Genomic DNA, 26,889 nt, shown 5'->3' with positions numbered 1-26,889 from the left:
ATTCAATCTAGGTAAGCTCGCAAACCAACAATTCTTAACATAGCCTTCAAAATTTATGGATAAAGAAAATCACAGATCAAGAATACTGTTGTTAAGTATTAATATTACAATGTTATTTTTACCTTTTTTTTTATTATTATTACTTTTTTTAAGTTCAAGGGTGCCTGTAGTTGATTTACACATCTAACAGATAAATGTTGGCACGTTTGCAAGATAAATCTTAAAAAACGGGTGAGTTTTTGGTGAAAGGTTTTTACAATTTGTATGGAGATTTTTATTTGTACTTTTATTTTTTTAAAAAGAATGGTGTCTTCCTAAATAAGATGGATGGTTTGGTCCTTTCACTTTTCCATTTTAAATTTGATTACCTAATCTGTGTTTCCTTTTTTTTTTTTTTTCTTTTTTTTTTTTTTTGGAAATCTACTTAATTTGTGTTTAAAAGAGATAACATGTAAGGAAACTCAAACTAAAAAGGTAAAATTGTGCAAAAAAATAAAAATAAAATGGTAGATGTGAGAAAAGTTTAAACAATAAATTACCTTATGAAATTATCGCTCAGGTAAAAGAAGTCAAAAGTGTGTGTCTGATATTTTTTACCGGGGCGTGTATATATATATATATATATATATATATATAATATTTTTTGCAAAGCTTGCTTAATTGAGAAACTTGAACGATGAGAACACCTGGAAACGAGAAAACACAGGGCGATGGTCATTGGATCTGAATCGAAGTTGAGAAATTTAGATCAATCTAAAGTGTCAAAACTCAAGCGTCTTGTACAAGGTAAGAAATACTTGTTTTCGAAGAGGCTTCGATGATTTCTGTCTGATTTTCAAGGTTTATTGTTTATCAACAAGTATGTACGATTCGATTAAACCCCTACAATAAAGATGTTTTGAAGCCACTACTCCCATTCTTCTTACTTTACCTATCCTATTTCTTATATGTTTCATTCGAATCAATATTTTGTGTTTCTGTTTGATATTGCATTTTGTCTTGGGTACAAATTTTCAGTGAGTTTATCTTTAATGGCGATTGAAGCTGGAAATTCCTCTTGATCACTCTTATTTAATTTCTTTTTTTTTCAGAAACCCCTGTCGCATTAACCTATAATTCGGTAAAAATGTGGTTTATCAAGTCAAATTTGGAGTATCTAATTGCTTAATATGAACATGTCAAGGAATAAATTGAAACTTGGATGAAAATTAAAGAACAAAAAAGTTGTACTTCAAGTCTCATATTATTTTTGAAAGGTTATTTTTAATTTCTAATGTAGGTGTGGATCTGCTCTGGGCTTGTTCTGTTTGAACAAGATGGCCGATATGGGAATTGAAAAACAGGTAGAGTCAATTTCCTTAATGCATTTCAATATTTATGAATTTGTGAAAAAAATCTGTTTATATTTGTGGTTTTAATTTTTATGTAGACACGTGCATGTACAAAGAAATATATATATATATATATATATATATGGAAGAGCCTGAAATCTTGTTATAGATTTGAAATTCCTAAATCATGGTCATTTATGTTGAGTCTAACCAGTTTGCATTTTGTTGGATTCTGTACTTTTGAGTGCAGGGTCACCATTATCAGGACAGTAATGACTCTCAGAAAAATGTTTTTGATTTGGGTACATTTGTTGGGGACTTGAATGTTGAGGAAGATGCAAGCAGGTATATTTATGGGCTTCCTTGCTTGAGGAATCATGCATGTCTTTTCTTGCGAGTTTTCATCCCCTAATTTGTTTGTACCTTCTGCATATAGACAACCTTATGGTTTGCTAATGTGCTGCTGGTGATGCGGCATATACAAAGAAATAATACTTATAGACACATAAATGCAAACAAAATGATATGGCAGTGCACTTCATTTGCCATATGGATAGAATTGGGCTGTGTTAGATGTGAGGTTCAAGTAAAACTATTTATGTAGTGCACTGCTTAGAATTCATGATCACATAGAATGCTTGAGAGATTAATTCCTTAACAGATGGAACAAATTCCTATTAATATTATTTGCTTGTCTGAGTGTTTCATATAAAGAAGATAATCCATTTATCACTTTTCCCTTTTTTTCAGTGATGACATATCATTGGAAGGACTACAGCAAGAACTGGAAGAATGTAAAAATGATGATGTGAGTAAGATTATTCAAGTTATTGATGCTTCTTTAGGATACAATACTTGGTTTATTGTATCTCTTTACTTTTTTCTTTTTTTACCCATTTCACCTTTTAAGTATCTATTGATTCTGTTCTTTGTTTGTTGCTTATGATGGTTTCATATAGGTAGTTGCAAATATTCTGTCCAAAGGTACTAAACTACGGGAGTATACTAAGGGGGTTGAGAACAATATTCGACAAGTTGAACTGGACTCGATTCAGGTCTGTAGTTATTCTTGAGAATCTTTCTTTGCAACCAACAGTTTTATAGTTAGTCTGTATTTTAAGTTGTGACCATTTCAACAATGCAGGACTACATAAAAGAAAGTGATAATTTGGTATCTCTCCATGATCAGATTCGTGATTGTGATAGCATCTTGTCACAGATGGAAACCCTTCTCAGTGGGTTTCAGGTATTTTGATTCTTGATTCGCAGTTTCTCAATAACTTATATACGCACACAGAGTGAGACTTTTGTCCTCTCTCCATGTATGAACAGTGACACCACTTTCATTCACATGCTACATATTAAATAATATCAATTCTTGTTGCTTGTTGGACTGATGTAGATTCATTCATGCAGTATCAGGATTTCTTGTTTTTACATTTTGCTTATCATTTTCTTTTGTTGAAATTTTGATAGCCTAGTTATTTATTTATTTATTTATTTATTTATTTTTTCCGTTTTAAAGAATTTTTTTTTTTTTTTTTCTGTTCAAATTGTTCTTCCATTATCAAGATTACTTATATTTAGAAACTCTTCCAGGCTGAAATTGGTTCTATTAGTTCAGACATAAAAATTCTTCAGGAGAAATCGATGGATATGGGTCTAAAGCTGAAGAATCGCAAGGTATGAACAGCTCTGTTCTATGTTAATGTTGGCATGGGATTGACTGTATGAAAGATGACATGATTTGCATATCATCTCATTTTCACATGCCCCGTAGTTTTATATTCTATATGTGTGCGTGCCTGTGATGTGTACATGTTTTTTCATGTTCTTATCGTATTAAACTTCAGTTGGCAAAGAAAAGAGTAATTGCATCTCTTTGTTCGGTCTTATTTATAATTTATCAATAGGTTTATATCTTACTATGTGAATGACTTATGTTCTCTCAACAGGTGGCTGAGTCAAAATTGGCAAATTTTGTTGAGGACATTATAGTCCCTCCAAGGATGGTAGACATTATTATTGATGGAGAGGTACAATTTTTTTAGTGTAACTCTACTTGTCTCGATTTTGTTGTCCTCTTCATTGCCATCATCATCATTAACATTATCATCATAGTTGACATTATTACTTTTTTTGTTATTTATGTTTTGCAAGTCTTTTAGACAAACTTAATCGGCTATACTCATCATCTGTGGTTGCTTGGTGAATATGGAATACATGTTTCCTTTCTTTCATCGCTGTTGACATACTTTTATGGAATTGTTATCCAGGTCAATGATGAATATATGAGAACTCTTGAGACTCTCAGTAAGAAGTTGAAGTTTGTAGAAGTGGATCCCATGGTTAAAATTTCGAAAGCTCTCAAAGATGTTCAACCTGAGTTGGAAAAACTTCGGCAAAAAGCAGTTTCAAAGGTTGTTAACTGAAGTTGCATAATGGCTGGTTTTGATTAGTTAATTGATGGTGTAGTTGTATGTTTGGCACTGCCTCTGTATTATCTTGCATATGTGTATGTAATCCATGCCAGCAGTTGTGCATGCCTAAGGATATTTTTCTACAGATAACAATTTTCATGGTTACTTGGTTGTTATAAATTAGATATGTCCATCCTTAGTAACTGAGTTTTGAATAGATTCCTACTCAACCCCATAGGTTTATTGCTTCCTGTTTTGATGATAAACTAACATTATTGAAGCTATAAGGTTCATGGTATTAGACTCATCTTTCTTTGTTGAGCTTTTGTAGTGATTTTTTTGCTGATGGCAATTTATATGTCAGTTTTGGATAGGTTTCTGCGGTCATTTTGTCATGTAATGTTTACATAAATCCTGATGCTCTTATTAATGAGCTGTTAATTAATGAGAGGTCTTTTGAACCATATTTATTTCCTGTAGGTATTCGAATTCATTGTTCAGAAACTTTACTCACTCAGAAAGCCGAAGACGAATATCCAGATACTTCAACAGAGTGTTCTTTTAAAATACAAGTGAGTGGTTTCTGGATAATTTTGTTGATATAACTTATAAATTTATAGTTTGATGTTGTTTCCTCCATTTTGAAATTATTTTCTATTTAATCTCATTTCTTGATTCCCAGTACTTTTCATACTGTGTTGCTTGATTCAGATGTTTTTGTTTACCATATTTATTAACTTGGTGTGGTTATCACTGTTTTTCTTCTTGCTGGTATTTGTTATCAATTGTTTCTCTTTATTAATTTTTATTTACTATTAGACCAGAACTACAATTCAACCAATGCTTGGTACTTTTAAGTGAAAAGTCAATTAGATAAAAATTTTGTGCATTGTGGGCATTTTGTAATCTAGTAGCTTTTAAAATGGATATGTAGATACATTGTTACCTTCCTCAAGGAACATGGCAAGGAGATATATATTGAGGTCCGTGGAGCATACATTGACACAATGAACAAGGTCAGTACTGTATTCTATTATTTATCTTGCAATGATGAGTTGGGAGTGGTCACTTGCTTTATAAGCTTTTGTGCACAAACCTTAAGAAGCTTAGTCCTAGGGGATTTCTTACAAAAGGAGTTCATAGTTTGCTCGTGTGAGCCTTCATTTAAATTTTCTCAGCTTCCCACTAAAGGGGCCTTTCATACCAACAAGGCCTATCATTATAAATAGAAACATGCTGCCTGCGAACAGCTAGTCCCCAATATTTAAAGGCTTGTTTGTTAGTTGGAACACTGGATACTAGCATATACTAGCTCATATGATAACTCAGAATTTGTTTTAGAGTATGTTCAAGTATGTCTGTATGTTTTGCAGGTCCTAAGTGCTCATTTCCGGGCATATATTCAGGCACTGGAGAAACTACAGTTGGATATTGCAACATCCAATGATTTGATTGGTGTAGAGGCAAGAAATACTAGTCTTTTTTCAAGTCGAAGAGAACCGTTGAAGAATCGCTCTGCTGTTTATGCTCTTGGGGATAGGATAAAAATCTTAAAGGTCCTTTTGAAATGATCCTACTCTCTCTTCCTCCTGACCCTCCACTGCATTGTTGCTCTGATATATTTCTTCTCTTGCTCAGTTAATTCATGTTAAAATTATATTTAACTTTGCACTGCAACCATAGAATTAAGTCTGAATTGCAACTTATTACCAAAAAAAAGTCCTAATCGCAACTCGTGGCATGAACCTATAGTTAGTCTATCCTGGTCTCCATCATTTTGGTTTGTTCAGTAATATTGATACATCTCAGCCTTTATAAAAGTCTTCTTGTTCTACTTTGCTTCAGGAAATAGATGAACCTGCATTAATTCCACATATCGCTGAAGCCAGCTCCAGCAAGTACCCTTATGAAGTCCTTTTTAGGAGCTTGCACAAGCTGCTTATGGATACTGCTACGTCTGAGTACGCTACAGTTTGCACTGCTCTTGATATTGTTTTCTAAAAGCTCAAGGAAAACTTGTCCATGATGATTTGCTTGCTAAACATTTTTCTTGGGATATGCAGGTTTAATTTCTGTGATGATTTCTTTGGTGAAGAATCCATATTTTATGATATTTTTGCCGGTAAAGATCAATATCCTCATCTTCTACCTGAGTTATTGTTACTCACCCTTTGTTTCCCAAAAAACCCAAGAGTATAAAGCTTCATCTGTTTCCCATCAAACTGCCCAACATCCTGCATGATCAGGCTTTGATTAGTGCTTATTTTAACCATGACTTTAAATGCTTTGTGCAGTTTTTGATTTAAGTAGCACTGATTAGCTACCACTGACTTACTGTATTCCTCAGATAATTAAAAAAATGTGGGATTGAAGACCCGTGATAATTTTTTGTTAACTACTAGCTCACCATTATGACTTCTTCTTTGCTTTCTGATGCCAGGCCCATTTGCCGTCATTGATGAACACTTCAACTCAATACTTCCAAATTGTTATGATGCTATTGGTTTGATGCTTATGATTCTTATCATTCACCAGCATCAGGTAAAATTCCAAGCTGTGAAGATTGTAGCTTTATGTGTCTGAATCTAAGCATGTTTACAGTTGTGTTTCAAACTGTTTGTCATGTTCCTTGGGCATAGGATCTTGAAACTGTTTGTCAGATATTGGATCTCCAGGTTGCTTGTTATGCACTCATGTATTTCAACATAATGAGGTCTTTTTTTAAAATTTAAAAAAAAGAAAAGAAAAAAGGGAGCAAGAAAAAGAAAAGAGATCTCAAGGTGATTCTGAGTCAAGGAAAACACATTAAAAGAAATTCAATGTGTTACTCTTATCTACTGCTTGTAACATTGTGATTAGATATGGAAGGATTTTTTACTTTTCATGGTTTGGGTATGTAATATACTCATTAAATCAACATGGATATTGTCAAGTCTGTAATTGGCTAATATTAATTTCGTTGTTGAACCCTTTGCAGCTCGTCATGTCACGACGTAGGATTCCATGTCTGGATTCATATTTGGACAAGGTTTGTGCCTTTTCTTTTTTTTAATTTTTTTTAAAGGTGGGGTAACTTTTTTAAATAATAATAATATGGATGAAGACTTGATGAGAGTAAATTGCAGCCAAATTGGTTTCTCTCTTTTTTCTTTTGGTTAGTAAATAATTCTGAAAGCTTTCTGTAGTTTTATTGTGGATCTTCCATATCTTAACACCTTGTGCAACCATGACCTATTCTTATTTTGGCAGGTCAACATTGTGCTATGGCCTCGTTTTAAGATGGTATTTGACATGCATCTGAATAGCCTACGTAATGCAAATGTGAAGACATTGTGGGAAGATGATGTTCATCCCCATTATGTCATGAGGCGTTATGCTGAGTTCACAGCTTCACTTATCCACCTCAATGTCGAATACGGAGATGGACAGGTTGGATTTGGAGAGTGAAGTCATTAAATATTTACTGATTAAAGTTCTTATTCAGTTGAATCAATTGAAGTATCATTTCTATATGTGCAGCTTGAGCTAAATTTGGAACGTCTGAGAATGGCTATTGATGATTTGCTTATCAAGCTTGCCAAAACATTTCCAAAACCCAAATCGCAAACTGTGTTTTTGATAAACAACTATGATATGACAATTGCGGTGCTGAAGGTAACAGTTAGAAGTCAATTTATTCTTTGGATTAAGGATCTATGTTATCATTGAAATGGAATTTAAATGTTTTGCTGAAAAAATAATGTGGGGCAAGTTTCTTTCAAGTTGAAAGGCTTTTGAGATAATTAGAATTCTCAGCTGGTTTCTTGGTAACTTCTGAATATATTTATCCTCCATCCTCTTCTATCTTACTTTTAGTAATTTGAATTTCAGGAAGCTGGCCCAGAGGGTGGGAAAATTCAAATGCACTTTGAGGAATTGCTGAAAAGCAACACTGCATTATTTGTGGTAACATACTGTTCCTTCTAAACCCTTTACCTGCAAAACGGGCTTATAAAAAATTTGTGTATAACAAACTGTGTTTTACTCTGCGAGTTCATTTATTTTCTTTTGCAGGAAGAATTGCTGCTAGAGCATTTCAGTGATTTAATCAGATTTGTTAAAACCCGAGCTTGTAAGTATATAACAAACTCTTTTGGTAGTGTAACAGTCTGCTATATTATTTATCACAATGGATTTATATGCAAATGGTATGTGTCAGCTGAGGACCCGAATGCAAATACTGAGAAGCCAATAACAGTTGCTGAGGTTGAGCCACTCGTAAAGGACTTTGCAAGCAGATGGAAAGCTGCTATCGAGCTGATGCACAAAGATGTGATAACTTCTTTCAGCAACTTCTTGTGTGGTATGGACATTTTGAGGTCTGCAATGACCCAGCTGCTGCTTTATTATACAAGATTCTCAGATTGCATCAAGAAGATCGTTGGTGGCTCTGCACTAAACAAGGATCTTGTTTCCATACCTTCTATTATGTATGAAATTAAGAAATACTCCAGAACATTCTAAGTTGTTCAGCAATCATGTTAATCTGAATTTGGATATTTTTTAAAGAAATAGTTGATTTTGTAGCTAGAGCGAACAGCGTTCATTTTCTTTTTTTGGATATATATATATATATATATAAATGATAGTGTGAAAGCAACTGATTTATAGCTATGGTTTTGTTATTTATTTAGTGTATCAAATTTTCTTTCCATTGTTTAAATATCAGTTTGAAGCCTGTATGCGTTAAGAAAATGGTGAAAATGCTTAGCTTAGGATTGTACTAAACCGTTTTTGCGCTAATTCCCTTGTTTCCTTTGTTTGTTGATCTTTACTTTTAGCTCTTAAACAAAAAGATAAACTGATGTGTTTACAAACGTCTATGTGTGTGTGTGTGTGTGTATATATATATATATATATATACGTCCTTGTGAAGGAATTCTTAGTGTTAATTAATACAAAATACTTATAAGCAAGGAATTCCTAACTTAATTAATTTTAGGATACCTATCAAATGCTTAATGGTTGTTGACTATGTTATCAATAGTTAACCTAAAAATGGATTTTTGAGTCTTTGGGGTACGATGGTGTCATGATGGACACTGACTATATGTGTATATATATATATATATATATTTTTTTTTTTTTTTGCTTAAAGACTATATATATATAATTCTCATTCATAAACAATAATCTTGATCTTATATATTTTGGGCAATATAATCTTGATCCTCATTAGAAAATATATCCACACAAGAAAAAAAATCCCATAAACCGAGAGTACGTCCCTACCCTTTCTTAGCAAGTCCGTCCCTCCGTATGGTAATTGTGATATGTCAATTGTATGCTGAGTTGGACTGCACTCGTCTGACCAACGAAAGCCCAGGCCGAATGGTACTTTTCAAAAAAAAAAAAGCAGGTTTCAGTATAATTAGAAGACGAAGGAAACAAAAAATTAAAAGGTTAATAAAATTATTTTAATTTTCTGATGAATCAATCTTTTTCTTTTGAATTGACCAAGCGTCTTCAAAACTCTCGAAAAACGGCCATCCATGAGGGTTTTATTAACCTTCTTTCTCTCTCTAATCTGAGATCGTGGCTGTCTCTCATGATTATTCTTTTCTTGTTTGGCTGCTGTTCTTCTATTTTCCACAATGAAATCTCTGCCTTATAGTCTGCAATGTACAATTAAACTTACAATCTGAAAAAGACGTTTTCCCACATATTTCATGTGCTCTCTCACGTTTTGCCAATGTCATGAAAACCACTACTTCATGGAAAGATCTTTTTTTTTTTTTTTTTTTTTTTTTAATAGTTGTCTGCTTGTTTCGGATTGTTTCATTTGTTTAAAAGAAGGAAGAGAATATGGCGGGAAATCAATGATAAAATTTAAAACCACTTTCAGTTTTCTGGTTTTGCATTTGTAAATAAGTAATCAAAAAAAGCTTAATTGGACTCGAAAGAGGAAATTTTTTTCTTGGCAATGAATTGGATTCAGTAGTCAACAGGATTTCTCAATAACGTACGCCTATATTTATATATATAGATATATATATATATATATATATTAAAACAAAAGGACAAGTCACCCAAAAAAACGAAAAGAACTTTAGAGAGACATTTATAAAGTCTGAAATTAAAAGCAATTGCATCAGGAGAAGTAAGCATAGTAGTCTGAAATTAAAAGCGCATAGCAGTAAGTAGCTTATCCATTCTCAATCAACATAGATGGAGAATGAATCTTAATTGTCATAAGTAGAATTCCTAATTACAATCCAAACCATAAGCTTATACATATATTAAAGAGTATCAAAGGTCCATCTCCAAGTGAAAGTTGCAGAGAAAGAGAGATAGAGATAGAGATAGTGACAGAGGCAGAGAGAAAAGAGGTGCTGAGGAGGATGCAAAACAAAGAAGAGAAAAGAGTGATGCGGGGTTGACCTAAGTCCTAACCATGGTTGGTGTGTTAGTGGAGAATAACCCAAGGGAACCAAAATATCTCCCATTGGATTACATGCAGATGCTTTTTGACTCCACATCCATCAATGGAGTTCTCTAAATGATGCTGACAAAAACCTAAAACCTAAAATCCTAAATGCTACTAAACAAACACTATCCCTCCTAATATTAGTAAAATGGGGCTAAAACTCCCATAGTTTCAGCCTCAAATGAATTTACAAAGAAACAAAAGGAGATTAGTCATTCTCTCCCCTTACCCTAAGGGAAGATGGTTGGTTGGTTAGACACATTACTTATGTAAAAAAAAAAGAAAAAGTTTTGAAAAAGAAGTTGGTTTGAAAAAAAAAAAAAAAAACATTTATAGAAAACAGTTGAAAGCTCCTAGCTCCATCTAAAATCCTAAGAGACTAAGACTATGTTAACAGCCAAAATAATTGGGCAATTCCATGCCCATGATTTCTCTAAAACTAACTTCCTCTTTCATCTCAGAGGGTAATTAGCTGAAGAAAAGGAGGGATTAGTAATTTTTAGAAACTTACATTAATTTCCAAGTGAGGGGCTTGCTTTTTGGGTTGTTGAAATTTACAATATTTGCAAACCAGGTTTTATCTTTGTTTAGCCACTCCTGGGCTAAAAAGCTAATGTGATTTATCTTCTTTACCAAAGCCTCTCCAAGGCTAAGGAATTGAAAATATAAAAAAAAAATTAAAAAAAAATACATCTTCCCAACTTGGCTAAATCCAAATAGCCTGAGTTGGCGAGTTAGTTAATATACTTGGGGTTCCCTTCATGGAACCCCTTTTGTGTAACTTCAAAAAAGATGCAAAGGGGAAAAATGCATGACACCTCAATTCTTGAGATGATTGTTTGCTCCTATGGGGAGCTTCTTTTTGCTATGAGTGAAAAGAGCCCAAATTGCCAGAGCTTGGGCTTTTATGTTAGGCAGAGAGAGAGAAGTGAACCATGGTTAGGCCAAAGGTTTGCTGAGCTGAGGAAGTGTATGAAAAAGAGCCCACTTTAAAGATGATGATGATGATGATTGATGATGAGTCTCTAGCGGTGAGGAATGGGTGCATGAAGGGCCATTGTTACGCCTGTGGCACAGCAAAACACACTGTCAAAGATATTAGTACCTCTTTCCATTTCCTTCTCTTTTGTTTTCCTAAAGCAAAATAGTATTAGTATATATATATATATATATATATATGGGCAAAATAAGAAAAGTAGAACCCCTTTTAGGACGTGAACTGCAAAGTGGTTATGTTTTTAATAAAAAGAAAACGCAAAAACATTTTTTTTATAGCTTTTATGCTAATGCTTTTTATTCTATAACAAAAAGAAAAAAAAAAAAGATCAGATTCTAGGTTATAATTAACACAAACCTGATTGCAAAGCGGGTGAAGGGGAAAGAGACATTGGAGCACCATAGTGCTGTGGGTAGGCTGCACTGGAGTTAATTGCCGAGTACTGAAAGAGATGGTGCGGGTATTGGATTCCATAACCCTGACCCGAACTATACCCGGTAGCACCACCTCCTCCACTCCCTTCACCGAATTGAAGGTACGGATAGAATGCAGCTGCCGCAGCTGCGCCGGTCACCATCCCTCCGGGTCCTGTCCCATACATTGGGTACTGGCTTGTTGCTCCTCCATACAATCCATAGTAACTCTGCATGCACCCGCCACATTTACAACAACACAAAACACACCATCCAATTAGTGATCTATTTACAATATCATTCCCATGCATGCAATTTTCTGTTTTTCCAAAAACCCAGAAAAGAAAAAAATAAAAATAAAAAATCTTCGATTTTGTTTTCATCCTTAAGACCAATAGATTAGACAAGTGGAAGAAATGATGGTTACAGTTGGTGAAGAATGTTATAGAAGACTGTGAAAAAAAAAAAAAAAAAAAGCATACATTTTAAGCTTTTAGGATGGAGATGGATGGACCACACCTCGATTGTAGGCTTGGTTTGCTTTTTTGTGTATCACATGTTTCGTTAATTAAATAATATTTATATAAAGAGAAAAAAAGGATGTTTGACTGGTCGTACAGCATCTAACATATACAAAATACAAAAATGTTAGTGCTGGCAGAGTTGTAGGGTGACTAGGCCACGATTTATAGTCTGCCTCTCCGGTATACCACTTATTATATATATATATATATATATATTTTTTTTTTATATATATATTTTTACATACCATTTGTTTTATATTTACTCGTACATCTAGGAGCCGCAATTAATATTTCAATAATATTTGTTTATACAACTATAGTTTTATATCAAAAAAAAAAAAAAAATATATATATATATATATAGTTAATGCCTAATGTTTAATATCTTATATATATCACGTCAAAATGAAAAGTATGGAATTAGGATTTGGGTTGAGGAGCGCTAATCGGCAAGTTGCCATCGTCAACCTTACTCCCTATAAGGCGTCACTTCTCGGCAGAATTTTTGAGTTCATTAGGAAATCATTATTTTTAATTTTCTTTTTAATTTTTTATTTTTTTTTTCTCTCCTTTGACTTAAAAAAGGTTCTAGAATTTTCTTAAAAATATAACATCAAGATTTTCAAAATAAACATGGCAAAAGATTCACCATCCATAGAAAGTGAGATTTCATCTAAAGAAGCTTGCACATTGTATGTCCATGGAAAATGCAAAATATATTCCAAGGAAACACACCAGTTGCGGCATCATGAATACGTTTGGATCAAAGGAAATTTTGTAAAATATTTTACCAGAAAATTTTGAGTAAAAGACATTCTGTATGATTTCATATTTTCTAAAAACATCCTAATCAATACTAATTTTCAGTTAGTACTTAAAAGTCCAATTTCAGATATATATATTTTTTTTTCTGTTTTTGTTGGATGGGTACTATTGTCCTGCTAAAATACTTTCTTAAGGGAAAATAACCATAGAAAAAAACTGAGATAAAAACAAAGCCGTAATAATTTTTTGGGGGGAAGTTGAAAAGTCTTTATCGCTTAAAAAGTACGCCTCCAACCGCATCCTAAGAAGTAAAATGTAGCACCAAAAAAAGCAAAGCACAAGAGAGAGAAGAAGAGAGAGAAAGAGAGTTTTTACAAACCGTAGGATACGTGTAATCTGGCGAGTATGGAGAGTACCTGAAATATATTGTTAACAACAAAAGTTTTAAAAAAAAAAAAAAAAAGTTAACAAAATTTTAAAACTTGTGAAAAGAGCAGTTCAAAATTCGATAAACCTAGCATATGAAGCAGGGAACGACAAAATGAAATGCATGCATGCATGCATACATGGAATCTCTCTTTATATGTTTTTGGGATGTATATATATATATATATATATGTATATACATATACACATAAATACGAATAAAGATTGCATAGCATCAACATGGCTATAAAAGCATAGCATCATGCGTGTAATTAATCATGAATAACCCCATATACGTTTAAAAGCATATGTTCGTTAGGTCACTGTAAGAAGCGTGAGTGTCTTGTATAGGAGATTAGACCCCGTATATAGAAGTAGATTAATGATGAATGAGCGTGCTCTATATTGACAAAGTAGTAGTAGGGCTAAGTTTAATTAATGAAGGAAGATATATGATTAAATGTGCATGAGTTGGCAATGCACGTGGCCGAGCTTCCATATGCACAAATAAACAAAAAAGTAAATAAAAAGCATGAGAGCATGCATATGGTAGTACTTATAATCTTTGCATACCCATAGACATTGTAAGGTATTCCTTGTTGGATGGCATAATGAGGGAAGGTTGCTGCTGAAGGAAAAGCTGTTCCCACTCCTCCTCCAACTGTCTGAAATGACCCCATTACCCTAAAGTTCCTTCCTGCACCTCCTGTCCAATTTATTATCCAAATACACTTTTACCACATCTATATAGATATATATATATATATATATAGATATATATAATACATTTATTATTATCCAATATTACTAAAATTATGAACTGCATCTTTAAAGAAGAAGAATTGAAGATCCATAGAAAGAAAAATACTTACCAAAAGTTAAGAAATGATTTCGATATAAAGGGTTATGGTTTTCTTTTTGTAATTAAAAAGAAAGCAAAACTAGCTTAAGATTGGCGAAAGACAATTTCTTATAACTTAATATGTTAAAAACTCGTAATGGACTTACATTGGTTAAACCAAGCAACGTTAAGGTAGAATTTGATCAGGCATATTTATATATAGTCCGTAATGGAGGAATATTCATGATGGGTTTCACTGTTTATGTTGTTTTCTTGAAAACAGAATATTACATTAATTAATAATATGTTGTATATCTCAAATAACCAGTAGGATTAATACTATTAGCTAATATGCATAACCATTAGGATTAATACAATTAGCACCGTCATCCACTAATAATGGTTATATATGAGAAACCAATACGGCAACAAGTAAAATGCGAGACCTTTTGGAACTTTATGAGATCTGTTTTTTCTTTTTTTTTTTATAGAAAAACGAAAATTATGAGTTCAGACAAAACCTATACGACATGAAATAATTATGGAGAGAAAAGAGAGTTTATGTGGGGGAGGAAAATAAATAAATAAACGAAAAAGAAAAAAAGGAAGGTAAAGCAGCAAAGAGTAAAAAAGGTGGTATACCATGCTTTGGAGTTGAAGGCTTGGATCTCTGAACACCCAAAGAAGCAAGATTGCAATTTGCCCTCCTTCCATCTATCATAGGGGCAGCATCCACACAAGCTCTCATGGCTGCTTCAGGTTCACGAAATGTTACCTAAAAGACACACCAAGTTCAATCTAATCATATATATGACAAACAAACAAAGAAAGCAGTGATCAAGAATTTTATGTTCATTTTCTTAATATGATCTCGGATTTTATACTAACAACAAAAACAAAAATTTATATAAATTCATTAGTTTCAAGATCTAGGTATAAAACTGGAAGATTAAGGCATATGAGATATTGGAAAATGAGACTGATACAGATACCAAAATACATTAGATATTAAATAAATGCATTAAAAGACAAGGAAGGAAATAGAAAGCCTACAAATCCATAGCCTTTGGATCTTCCAGTAGCTTTGTCAGTGATGACAACAGCCTCCAAGATCTCACCAAACTGTTCAAAGTACTTCTTCATGGTCTCCTTCTGGGTTTCCCAAGCTAACCCTCCAACGAACACTTTAGTGTAAGTTGTATCACCAAACTGCCCTGCTAAATTAGCCGGAGTCATACTTTTCCACCTCAACTATCACACAGAAAACCCTTTTGCTCTTTGTCCTTCCTTCCGATCTTTCAACCCTCCAAAACAAAGTCAGCGAAAAAAAACACACCCCTCTATTAAGTATGTACTCTTGTGTTTTTGTTGTTGTTGTTGTTAATAATGAAATTTTCTGCAGCTTGAAGAATATAGCTAGATCTAGGCTAATTTTGTACCTTTTTTTTCTTTTCTTTTTTTGTGGTGGTTCAAGATCGAAGAGGAAGAGAACGACCCCAACTCAAATTTAGATTGATCTTCTTGTGGATTTGGAGGTTATTGATCAGAGAGGCAATTAGGTCAGAGATCAAAAAAGAGAGAGAGAAATGGGAGGGAATTGTGAAAGAAAGCTAAAGTTAGGAAAAAAAATAAAAATAAAAAAAGAAAAAAAAAAAGAAAAGAGAGAGGGAGAGAGATGGAGATTGGGAAGGAAAGAAAGACCATTCTCCATAATACGGACATGAATTATATACATAAGCAGCCCCCACCTCCTCACATTATTGAAATTTATTGTTATATCCCTCCATCACCAACCTATTTTGGAGCGTGGATTCCAAACTCCTATGGTTTAATGCTTTTAAACTTACACAGACGGTACTATAACTAATTATTTGTGCCAAGTTCCAAAACCACGCGTAATGATGAGCGTGGGGGTGGTTTCTGCTTGTATTATTATGTCCCTCATGGTTGTCCTTTTGATTATTTTAAGGGGGAGACCCGGATTGACTAAGATGCCCTTCGTTCCAGCAAGAATTACGGATTGTATACTGTACATACTTCGTTTCTTAGTACGGAGACGACTAGTGGCAGAAACGGAACGGAGGATTTTGAGAGCCAACGGGGGGAAATCACGCGGGAAGTCAAAAAAAAAAAAAAAAAAAAGTGGCTGCTGGCGAGTAATATTATAGGATATTCTATATATCAGTCCGTCTATAGTGCGGACGGTTTTTATGCGGATCATAATATTGGTGACGATTTTTTATAATATTGGTGACGATTTTCTAAAAAGCCGTTGTTAATACTATAAAAAATCATCACTAATATTGCAGTTCTCATGCGAACCGTTCTCACCATAAAATTTCAATTCTATATATTATATAAATATAATATATAATACCATGTTATATATTAAACTATTTATATAAAAAAAAATACATTTAGACTTTTTTTTTATAATAAAAATATATATATATATATATATATACACATTTAGACTTGCTGAGCTTTGAGGTGTGATTGGGATATACGCACTACTTGGGCGGCTGACTATATGTCTAGCTATACACGAGACCTAGGGTTTATATTAAAAAAATATAAAATGAGTTTTTAGAATTTATTTTTAAATACATAAAATAATTAATAATTCTCTTTCTACACCCATATTTTGTCCCCCTATTTTTCGTTGGTAATTGTACAAGAAAAAAAAAAAACTATTGGTTATAACAATAAAATATCTAACAAATATATAAAGTTATCAATTTATTGCAAAATAGAATATTTAATATAGAATGTCAATACTAGTAAAAAAATAATAATAATAAAAAATCAAGGGTTTCAACAAAAATCTTTAATCTCTTTTTGGTAAACGAAAATCTTTAGTCAATGGCAATGATGTCAACTGAACTTATTAGTTGTATGGTTCTTAATGAGGAACAAAAATTGATGTAAATGTACCATATTCTTAACCAGATTGAGGTACTTTTGATTAGATATACAGGGGCAGGTCACATACCTACCTAAATACTTATGAATAGTAATGAAGGTTGGTTTCTATTTAAAAAAAAAAGAAGCAATGAAGGTCGGAAATAAATGTGATTTATGGTTAGAACCATCCAATTTAATTATAAGACCATGACTTATAAACTCATAAAATTAGAGGATAATTATATGAATTTAATTTTAATTTTAATTTTTAATTAGTTGTAACGAATTTGAAATTAATGGGACCACACTTTGTTTATGCCATGTAGAATCCTATCACCAACCATCGATAATCTTAGATTGTGTGAATCTACATCGTCAATATTGTTGTGATTTGTGAAGTGCGTGTGGATCTTAAAAAAAGGGACCCACAAATATATACGTGGGAAATCGAGATTAATTAAGGAAATTGCTACAATTAATTGTTACACATGAATATTCCCTCGTATTCATTTCAAAGGAAATTTCCCAGCTTCGTGTTTGTTTGCATGGAGGGCCAGCCTTTCCAAACCCCAGACAAGAATTGGCCCTACACTCTCTTGGGTCGGCTTGGTTTCTGCCATTTGTGTGAAGAATATTAAGATTCTAATAGGAACATTTAATTTTCCAAGTATAGGGATATTTATCTATATTACGACAATGTGTGTCTTGGAGAAATAAATAAGAGAAAATTCCCTTTATTTTTAAATGACTACTGGAATAGTGGTAGTGATTCTACACCCTCAAACAGTGATTCTTGAAAATTAATGGATTCTGTTTTTATTTATTATCCCTATTTAATTTTATGATTGATACCACTAATTGATTTGATGAAAATGTAGAAGATGAGAGACCTGGTAATATATATATATATATATATATAATTGAATCCTTACCTAGCCAGTTACAATTTTTCCACACCTATATTCTGAACAGTTCATATCTAATCCTATTTTCAGTTTTTATGTCCACTTCAAATTCAAAGTTATTATTATTATTATTATTATAATTCTCCACCTACCAAATTTTTTTCAAGGAAATGCAAAATCATTAGTAAGCATAAGGCAATCCCAATCTGTCCAAGCATTAGCTCAGCGTAAATATATACTCAAGGAGAAAATAAAAATTAAGCATAAGCACTAGTTAAGGTTATATAATGAATAATTATGTTTTTGAGATATAGATTATCTAAAGGTCTTACTCTCTGTCTACTTTTTTAGCTGGCTGAGAATAAATAAATAAATAAATAATATATATATATATATATATAAATAACAAGCCCCATGAGTGTATTATGTTTATAAATCTGTACACTTGGAATGAAACAAAATGGAATATTGCATGGAAAACCAAAAACATGGAAAATTGGCAGGAAGAGGCTTATTTGCACCCAAAATGGGATTCAAAATGAAGACAGAGCAGTGATTGGGTTTCAAAATTTATAATGCAAGCCTGAAAATAGGCATGCCCTTTCAAAAGGGAAGGTGTATTTGATGTTGTAGCCCCAAAATAACACAAATCCTCCAATCCCCCATCGTTTCCTCTTAATAAATTCGAACCATCCGATGACCTACTAGTTTTAATTATCATTGGTCATGTCCCACATTTTTAAAAACTATATAATATGGCCAGTTGTCACATTTCATAATGTTGTCTTCCTAAGAAAATGTATTTACATAAATTGCAAAATCATATGGTCTCTTTTATAATTATTATTTTAGCTTTTTCTTATTATTATTATTTTTTAATTTATTTCATTTTTAGTTATTTTCCATAGAAGATGAAATAAAGAATTAAAATTTCGTATAGCGTAGAAGTCAAAAGAAAATTGTGTGTTTTTTGAAATTATTATTATTTGTTCTTCAATATAATTTGATGAAATTAAAGCAATGTGATAGATAAAGACAGCCAAAGAATCTCTTTGTTGCTTTCATTCAAACAGAGTTGTTTTGATGTGGACAGTGGAAAGAAACTACGTTTTTGATAACAGGGTTTCCAATTTAATATAAATGTTTTTTTTTTTATTTTTTATTTTTTTTGCGATGGTAATGCTTATCCGGACACCCTGTTGCTACCCAGTCTCTTTTTTCAAATGGCAAAAAAAGGAGGTGTTGTTAACAAGTCAATGTCGTGTGTAGAAGAGACTGAGAGCCAAAAAAAAAAAAAACGTTTTGCTTGTTGGGAGAGACAACGGCATGGCAATTAGAGAATTAGATAGAAAAATGAAGGGCAAAATTAAAAGAGCAGAAAGTAAATCATGCTTTTTTAAGTTTTTAGAGTCTTGAAGGCGGTGGTACTACAAACCAAATGAAAGGAAGGTGCTAGTGGTGCTAGGGCTAACCACAAAAGCTCTTTAGGATTACCATAAAAGCATAAAATAAAAATAAAAACACAAATAAAATTTTTTGAGTGTTTTCTCTTATTTGTACTATTGTTGTCAATCAAAGGGTGGCGAAATAAACGGCTGAGATTGAGAGATGAGAAATAGAGATAGAGGTGAAGGTGTAGGGAATCAAAGCCAAGAAAAAGGAAGAGGGAGTATTATCTGGCAACTGAGGCAGCTGTCTCCCAATTTGTTTGACCAGAGAAAGTGACAATCCCATCCCATCCCATCCATTGCCTCACATATCCAACTCACATTCTTTCTTTCCCCTCTCCCTCTAGTTCTCTCCCCTCACTCCAGTGAGAGAGAGAAAGAGGAAAAGAAGTGTGACTGAGGCAAAGAGACAGAAAGAGAGGCAAAAAACAGAGGCACAGTGACAGTGTATATGTGTGGGTGTATGTGACCAACTCATACACATGCCTGTCTTACAGCTTTATCCACAGCCCTCCACCTTCTGTGGGGTCCACTTCCAGCTCAGTTTCACTCATCCTCCCCACCCCACCTTGTGCCTCTTCTCTCTGCTTCCTTCACTGCCAATTTTCGTTTCCTTTCCTTTCCTTTCCTTTTGTTTTCCATCAACCAGTTAATGGGTGGTCGCTATGTTCTTATTTCTGTTTTCTTTTTTATGGTGTTTTCTTTAAATTCTGACCGACTTATAATGAGTAATGACCAATAACCAATTAAAAAAAAAAAAAAAAAATCTTCTTCCTTGGCATAATTTGGAAGTTCACCACCTTTAATTTACATTGCACCAGCTTTTTCCATTTATAAATTGCATAAATTTTTGTGCCAAATTGTGGTTGAAGATCGAAATGAGTTTTCCTTGTACAAATATAAATTCATCATTCTTAGATCGATCCGTATATATGCGGTGGGTGAAATAGGTATTAAAGTGATTTTTTTTTATTTTTATTTTTTTTGTAATAGTATTACAATTTGCAACACAGACATAAGTAGCAAAGACTAGAACAATGGTATGCCGACCATTCTATTATTGTGAACAATACTTATTGGAGTTTGGTGCTTTTCAGTTTTGTCCCTTCTTCTATTGACATTGTCATAGATATTTTCACCTTCAAAATCAAAGGCCATAACATGGGCTTTCGCAACAGCACGCTCAAACTGCTCTGCTTAGAAGAGTCTTAGACCGTTAAAGTTACAGTTGCTGCTGAATGCTATACTATGCGTCTATGACTATGAGAACGCTTTTTCAAATAAAATCAAAACCTTAATAAATAAATGTAGCATTTCGACCTACCCCTATAAAAATGTACATAAAATTAATAACACATGGTAAGGCAAGGTTAGGTTGTATAATCATGTTTCATTGACAGATACTACCATCACTTCAATAACATACCTACTTCACCGCCCCATTCAAGTATTCAACTATCATCTATAAAGATTGGGATTTTTAATCATCCAAATCTAAAAATCCCAATCTAGAATAGATTAAAATATATAAACATATAAATAATAACGAAGAACTCACAGAATTCAAAGGATAATAATCTGCATGTGATCAGTCCTAAAAAAGAGTCTCCAAGCAGGCAGAATAAATCGACATCGTCAATCTAAAATTAGTCCTCATGTGGGAATGCACATGTACTAAATTAATATAGTGACTAATATTCATCAATCACCATTAGTAATTTAAAAATCATCACCAAGATTATGTTGAACATGATTGTACTTTGAAAATGAATCCGAACATAAACATTTCAATCATACATCGTATGTTAGCTTAATTACAGGGATTGATAGAATCAATGACAGCTAGCAACAATACACAAAAAGATATCCTTTCTACCTTCCTTGAAGTCAAGGTCACCTCAGAAAAAGACTAACCCCATAACAAAAAGTAATAAGCCAAATCAAATATTATCCCCTGAAAAAAACAAACAAACCAAAAAGGTGAAAGAAGAGAACAGGTTAAAAAACCTTCATACCACAAGCACTATGTCTCATTACAACATATCCTCATGATAAAGATGAAGGCCTAGCCCCAAGCGTGCACAAGCTCGACGAAATGCCATTGCTTCTGCCTTCTGCACAGGATCCCCATAACCTGTGTCATCTAATGAAGCAGTCCCTGTAGATTCCCTATATATCTGGTGGAAAGGAAAAAAATAAAATGGTGACAAAGGTTAAGTCAGATAATCCATCTAGTTACACTAGCCAATTCATTATTCCTCAATCATCAAATTCAAATAAACATCATTAAATTGTCATTGCCTCGTCATCAAACGATTAGTATGCATTCCACAATATCAACATTATTTTTTGAAGTCCTACGGACTTAAAACCTACGGACTTCAAACATCAAATATAAAAAACACAATTAAGAATAGAAGAGAAAATACAATGGATTTTGCTTGCTACATCTAATTCTAAAATGAACCACCACATCAGTTAAAAATAACAAAACTTTAAGCATATACAGATTCTCCACTCTTCACAAGCCAGCTCAATGGAAAAATATCAGTGGGTCCTAAGCATTCTGTCTTGATAAAAATAACCCATAATGCAATGCTTACACGAAAATGTAGCTCTTTTCCTCACCCCAAACGTCACTTCTAAACCTCACTGCACTAGGCCAATTGAAATGTTGATATAAACCTAAAAAGGTGCATGCTCTCTTGAACATAAGAAATGGGTTCTCAGTTTCTATTCAGTTGAGTTTGGTCCTTATCTAATTGCATTATAGATAACCAGTCCTCTACTTAGTCGAGTCTTCTTGATCCTACCAACAGGTTAAGAGTAATAAAAGTTAAAGGGTATACCTCCGCATCAGTACCATACAGAGTTACACGATATACCACAGATACAGACTTCTCATCAGCAGAGTAGACGATGCTTCGAACCTCACCAGACCATTCTACAGTAGGTTATCAGCAACAATCAATTTGAGAGCGCTAAAGAAATTTGAATTTCTAACTAAATTTTTGATCATTTCAGAAGTGTAATTCTAGCCGTTATCTACAACATACCTGGGGCATGTAAGTTCATAATTCTGTTAACAATATGCCTGTAACATATGTGGAGACAGTTACAATAAAACATCATATCAGCATGTGCCTTTAAGGATTAGAACCTAAAAAAAAGCAGAGAGGAGAGAAGAGAAGAAGAAGAAGAAGAAGAAGCAGCAGCAGCAACAGTCTTCTATAGAATTAGAGAAATTGCATACTCAACAGAAACAAATAAAAATGACAGAATGATTGGACTAAAAGGTTTGGCACTTCATAAAGGTTTCATAAACAAGTAGAACCTGGAAATGAAGAAGGTCAATAATTTCAATTAAGACATCTGAATTATCGTACAAAAGCTTAACCACTAAACGTACATCAGTAATAGTTAACTGTGGCGGGAATGAAATTGAAACCAATGGCACGTTTAGCACTTTATCCTAACATTGTGGCCTTTACAAACCTATCTAATACACTCATGGACATATACATAATATATATTAAAGACCATTTAAAAATGGTTCCTTTGCCTTTATGCATATTCAAGTAAATACTCCTCAGCTATTGCACTCTATCTGGTTCATCACAGAATCAAACAGAGAGAGTTAATTTGGTAATGATACAAAATGAGAAAAGAGCTCGTTTGATCAAGGAAAATATAAATAGATAACAAATAGTACAAAAAAGAAATTAACTAGTTTGTCAAAAAAAATAAAGGGCAAAAAGTATATGTAATCGACAAGACAAGGGCAAGGCCTAACAAGAATGAAAATGGCCATAGAGTTTCGTATTCAGGTTGCTACACATTTGCGAGAGCGAAATAAAGAATGACAGGAAAGAAATGAGAGTGGGCACACAGAGAGAGAGAGAGAGAGAGGGAGGGGAATAGCTACCAGGGAATGTATTTGGAGGAAAACCCATCTTCAATGCGGACCTTGACGAGGGAATCGGGGACTTTCTTGTTGAGTTGCCGGAGGATTTCAGAAAGGGGCCTGCTGATTCCCGAGCCCACTGCGACGTCGTTGTCATCATCCAGTTGTGTTTCTTTCGCTTTCGCTTCTGAAGAAGAATCTGAAGTGGCCGACTTAGCGTAAGAACGACTTGAGCTTTGGAGAAGAACCAGTGATTTTAACATTGAACCACCATGGCAAGAAGAGGACGACAATGATTTGGTAGCCAGGGATTTCATGGCCAACCCACATGAACTTGCCATTTTTCCTTCCTTTTCCCGTTTACTTTGGAATGTAAAAGCTTCAAAGCTCCAATATATTTTATTTTATTTATTATTATTTTTTTTTTGGGTGCAATTTGCAAAAGCCCTTCTCTCTTTCTCTGTCTCTCTGAGACTGAGTGTATCCCGCTCCCCTGATTTAAGGCTTTGTTACTGCCCTGTCGTTGTGTCAGCAGTCAGCATTCCAATTGGAAGAGACGACATTTGACTTTTGTTGTCCTTTTGGGCTTATGGGCGTTATGTTTTGGGTTTGGGCTTGGTCAGGCATCAAATAGATCCTTCATTTACCACTCCATTAATTTTTTCAATAATTTTTTTTTTCTCTTATTTTGGATATTATTTCGAACAATTTGTTGAATTACACTCTCAATCTTTTTTTTTTTTTCTTTTGGGTTAATATTTCACTTTCAATAATACCATAAGCTATAATACAACTATTAATTATTATTGGGATACAACAACAGACATTGCAAAGATTGGGTGGTGACTAGGAGAAGAGGATACGGTTTGATTAATCTCAGCGATATATGATACGTTTTCATGACCCATATATGATATTACATAATGCAACAAGATAATTAGATAATATTGCCCCCCCCCCCCCAAAAAAAAAAAAAAAAAAAGACAATTAGATAAGCGCCAATTGCTGGACATTGATTGGGTAACAATCCACGGGTGAGCCATTAAAAGCCCGCCAAGCTAGGATAGCATTAGCAGCCTCTGTTGGATGGAAGGCATCCCAAAACAGGTATTGGTTTCTATTAGAGCATGGAACGTTAAATGGGAGACATGTTATTCGGCCTTGGTTCCTCCCCAGTCCACAGCATGCACTATCAATCACATTGAACCCTGCAATGTTTTTTTTATTTTTCCTTCGTATTTATTCAGTTTCTAAAACCAAAATCAAAATTCAAAACAGATAAATAAGAAAGAGTACTAGAGCTGTTACCGTAGGTGGCAGGGGTATTTAGCATGTCGCCAATTGCACCATAAACATTGCCGTAGACATAGGTGGCACCGGTGTGATTGGCATTGAACTGGTTCACCATTAGTCTCAGGCCCTCATTGAATGGTCCAAGCATCTGATTCACATTGTCCAGGCACCGCCCCGGTGGAGCTTGGCCACTAGCTCTCTGGTTAGGAATGCAACCTAGAGGTCCAATTCCCGCAAGCATAAACTTCCTCAATCCAACACTGTACAATGCCTGCATCAATATTAATGTCCTAATTCAGTGTCACATCTATTAAAATTAATCTATGGTATAAAAATCTTTTAAATTGGGTAGGTATAATATATATTGGGTTACAATAATTTGTCTAGCATAGCGATTAAGGAGAAGATTGGCGTAGTCCTGGGGATTGTAGGTGTAGCTGGAAGGATACAAGGAAGGCAAGAGGTAGTTGTTGATGTAGTCATTGCTTCCGAACACCAAAACTGCTATGGACTTGGCTAAGTATTGGGTCAGGTTTCCACCAAGCAGTGTTGTTAATTGGTTCACTGTGCTCTCAAAATTCAACACTTGCTGGCTCAGTGTAAATCTCTCTCCCTGCATGTACATTAATTTCATTAATTTGAATGAATTTTTTTGTACCCTTTTGGACATTAATAAACAAGAGGATTAATTTAGTACATAGTGCTGGCCAGTCTCATCCAATATGCCACCAGCTGCTGAAGCATAGTTCACTCCCCCAAGGATTTTGGCTCCAGTAGTACTTGGATCTGCAAAGGCTGGAACATATGGAAGACCCAGCAAATTCCCTACAATTTACAGGACACATATGTATAGCACAATATATAATTCCTGTTATACATACCATATGAACATAAAACAACCCTTTTAAAAGAAAGTTAATTGATGAAAAATTAACTGGTTAATTAATTAATCCATCCATTCATTACCTAGCAAATCAACCATGTTTCTTCCATTAGTAAATCTTCCAGTAGGGCCTCCACTGAAATCGATTCCGTATGGATAATAATTGGATTTGGCAAATGAACGGAGGAAGTTGTTATTGCCCACATCAACCAATGAGTCCCCGAACACAAACATTGCTGGAACCAGCGGTGACCCCACTACTGCTTCTTCGACTGCATCTGACGGTTGCAAAATGATCATCAGCACCAAAGCAGCAGCACACCACAGTAGTCGATCAGAGTTCACAATCATCCTTTCATTATCCACTGCTCCCATCGAAATTTGTTGAATAAAGAATAACAAAGCAAGCAGAGAAGACAAATATGATATTACTTTTGAATGAAATAATAATAATAATAAAAAAAAAATTGAGAGCTCGAGAGTCAATTATAACATGGGGTTGCGAGTGTGAGTAGAGAGGTGATTTGGGTACGCATATCCTTTTGAAACGGCTAATGTATATGAATTGTAAGCAAAGCCCGTAAAATGTGTCTTTTTTGCTGATTTCAATACTTTTTTGACGTCCGTTTTCAGCATTTTGTGTACCTGGTTTCTAATTAGTTATGGACCCCTCTCTGCTCCTTCGCATGTTTGGCAAGCAAGATCATATGTCATCCGCAATTAAACTAATAACATATATGCCATTCTCTGTATGAGATCCATGCCAAGTCCGTTACGTGGTAGATAAATTATTTACTTTTAGGTATTAGCACGTCAGCTATAAAGTTCTACAAATGAAAATAAATGTGAATTTACAAAATATAAAATAATATAATATAAATGTGAATTCATTTGAAAAATAGATCATACGATCGGGAGCTAAAAATTCTTAATTATCTAGTAATCTAGACCGTCGATCCTCTGGACACAGGATAATGATGATTGAAGACTTGACTTTTGAGTTTTTTTAGAGCATCTCTAAGAAAATTTTTAAATATGGCATTCTTTTTATTTTAAAAAAATAATATTTAAAAAAGAGTTCCAATGAATTTTTTATTTTGACTTTTTAATATAAAGAGTTGGTTTGGCTCTCTAAATGTAAAAAATCAAAATTATTTTTTATGTTAATGTTATATTTATTTAATTAAATATAATACATTCTTCTATGTCACTATTATAATATTTAAAAGATAAGAAACTCATATAAAAAAGAGAGACTACAAGTAAAACAATATATGTTTATAAAAAAAATAAAAATAAAAAGTATAATAGAAAATTTGTTGGAGAGCATTTTTAAATTTTACTAATTATTTTAAAAGATATTTTTTAT

The 26,889-nt window shown here is 33.6% G+C and overlaps 4 protein-coding genes across 8 annotated transcripts; 1 reads left to right on the top strand and 3 right to left on the bottom strand.

Annotated features, from left to right (window-relative positions):
* The first annotated feature begins 628 nt into the window (after nt 1-628).
* On the top strand, nt 629-8,404 carry LOC107405497 (vacuolar protein sorting-associated protein 52 A). Of its 3 annotated transcripts, none has more exons than XM_048479185.2 (21): nt 629-786; nt 1,280-1,343; nt 1,582-1,676; nt 2,082-2,139; nt 2,291-2,386; nt 2,476-2,577; nt 2,931-3,014; nt 3,287-3,367; nt 3,608-3,751; nt 4,232-4,323; nt 4,686-4,767; nt 5,125-5,307; nt 5,597-5,712; nt 5,815-5,873; nt 6,192-6,292; nt 6,729-6,779; nt 7,001-7,180; nt 7,271-7,405; nt 7,622-7,696; nt 7,805-7,862; nt 7,950-8,404. In XM_048479185.2, exons 2-21 carry the CDS (start codon nt 1,317-1,319, stop codon nt 8,252-8,254), a joined length of 2,124 nt encoding a protein of 707 aa, XP_048335142.2. In that variant the 5' UTR covers nt 629-786; nt 1,280-1,316; the 3' UTR covers nt 8,255-8,404. The 3 variants fall into 3 exon arrangements, with proteins under 3 accessions (XP_048335142.2, XP_048335140.2, XP_048335141.2); XM_048479184.2 differs by adding an exon at nt 1,092-1,120 and having other exon boundaries at nt 653-786; nt 7,805-8,404; XM_048479183.2 differs by having other exon boundaries at nt 7,805-8,404.
* Nucleotides 8,405-9,881: 1,477 nt separating this feature from the next.
* Nucleotides 9,882-15,877, bottom strand: LOC107405501 (uncharacterized). Of its 3 annotated transcripts, XM_060818997.1 has the most exons (7): nt 15,623-15,877; nt 15,237-15,487; nt 14,826-14,958; nt 13,916-14,048; nt 13,296-13,332; nt 11,572-11,857; nt 9,882-11,351 (listed from the first exon to the last, which is right to left on the bottom strand). In XM_060818997.1, exons 2-7 carry the CDS (start codon nt 15,417-15,419, stop codon nt 11,278-11,280), a joined length of 846 nt encoding a protein of 281 aa, XP_060674980.1. In that variant the 5' UTR covers nt 15,420-15,487; nt 15,623-15,877; the 3' UTR covers nt 9,882-11,277. The 3 variants fall into 3 exon arrangements, with proteins under 3 accessions (XP_060674980.1, XP_048335134.1, XP_048335135.1); XM_048479177.2 differs by having other exon boundaries at nt 9,882-11,283; nt 15,237-15,876; XM_048479178.2 differs by having other exon boundaries at nt 9,882-11,303; nt 15,237-15,875.
* Nucleotides 15,878-21,178: 5,301 nt separating this feature from the next.
* Nucleotides 21,179-23,859, bottom strand: LOC107405499 (DNA repair RAD52-like protein 1, mitochondrial). Its single transcript, XM_016012564.4, has 4 exons — nt 23,366-23,859; nt 22,497-22,534; nt 22,290-22,384; nt 21,179-21,617 (listed from the first exon to the last, which is right to left on the bottom strand). The coding sequence occupies exons 1-4, from the start codon at nt 23,683-23,685 to the stop codon at nt 21,474-21,476; spliced, it is 597 nt and encodes a 198-aa protein (XP_015868050.1). The 5' UTR covers nt 23,686-23,859; the 3' UTR covers nt 21,179-21,473.
* Nucleotides 23,860-24,134: 275 nt separating this feature from the next.
* LOC107405500 (GDSL esterase/lipase At1g71250) lies at nt 24,135-26,062 on the bottom strand. Its single transcript, XM_016012565.4, has 5 exons — nt 25,604-26,062; nt 25,335-25,462; nt 25,011-25,250; nt 24,653-24,908; nt 24,135-24,552 (listed from the first exon to the last, which is right to left on the bottom strand). Exons 1-5 carry the CDS (start codon nt 25,893-25,895, stop codon nt 24,332-24,334), a joined length of 1,137 nt encoding a protein of 378 aa, XP_015868051.1. The 5' UTR covers nt 25,896-26,062; the 3' UTR covers nt 24,135-24,331.
* Nucleotides 26,063-26,889: the final 827 nt, after the last annotated feature.

Source organism: Ziziphus jujuba, chromosome 7 (assembly GCF_031755915.1).
Source record: "Ziziphus jujuba cultivar Dongzao chromosome 7, ASM3175591v1".
In the NCBI taxonomy this organism is placed as follows: domain Eukaryota; kingdom Viridiplantae; phylum Streptophyta; class Magnoliopsida; order Rosales; family Rhamnaceae; genus Ziziphus; species Ziziphus jujuba.
The sequence above is the reverse complement of the archived record's forward strand: the minus strand, read 5'-3'. Positions and strand labels throughout refer to the sequence as shown.

Excerpts from the sequence above, each read along its gene's own strand:
- LOC107405501 (XM_060818997.1), bottom strand. The coding sequence starts at position 15,419 with ATGACTCCGGCTAATTTAGCAGGGCAGTTTGGTGATACAACTTACACT. Across the intron at positions 14,049-14,825 it reads GCCTTCAACTCCAAAGCATG|GAGGTGCAGGAAGGAACTTT; the intron begins GTATACCACCTT and ends TAAATTGGACAG. Across the intron at positions 13,333-13,915 it reads ATACCTTACAATGTCTATGG|GTACTCTCCATACTCGCCAG; the intron begins GTATGCAAAGAT and ends AATATATTTCAG.
- LOC107405499 (XM_016012564.4), bottom strand. The coding sequence starts at position 23,685 with ATGGCAAGTTCATGTGGGTTGGCCATGAAATCCCTGGCTACCAAATCA. Across the intron at positions 22,535-23,365 it reads TCCTCCAAATACATTCCCTG|GCATATTGTTAACAGAATTA; the intron begins GTAGCTATTCCC and ends CATATGTTACAG. Across the intron at positions 21,618-22,289 it reads TGTATGGTACTGATGCGGAG|ATATATAGGGAATCTACAGG; the intron begins GTATACCCTTTA and ends CCTTTCCACCAG.
- LOC107405500 (XM_016012565.4), bottom strand. The coding sequence starts at position 25,895 with ATGGGAGCAGTGGATAATGAAAGGATGATTGTGAACTCTGATCGACTA. Across the intron at positions 24,909-25,010 it reads GCTATGCTAGACAAATTATT|GCATTGTACAGTGTTGGATT; the intron begins GTAACCCAATAT and ends ATATTGATGCAG. Across the intron at positions 24,553-24,652 it reads AAATACCCCTGCCACCTACG|GGTTCAATGTGATTGATAGT; the intron begins GTAACAGCTCTA and ends AAAACATTGCAG.
- LOC107405497 (XM_048479183.2), top strand. The coding sequence starts at position 1,317 with ATGGCCGATATGGGAATTGAAAAACAG. Across the intron at positions 2,387-2,475 it reads TTGAACTGGACTCGATTCAG|GACTACATAAAAGAAAGTGA; the intron begins GTCTGTAGTTAT and ends TCAACAATGCAG. Across the intron at positions 4,768-5,124 it reads ACATTGACACAATGAACAAG|GTCCTAAGTGCTCATTTCCG; the intron begins GTCAGTACTGTA and ends TATGTTTTGCAG.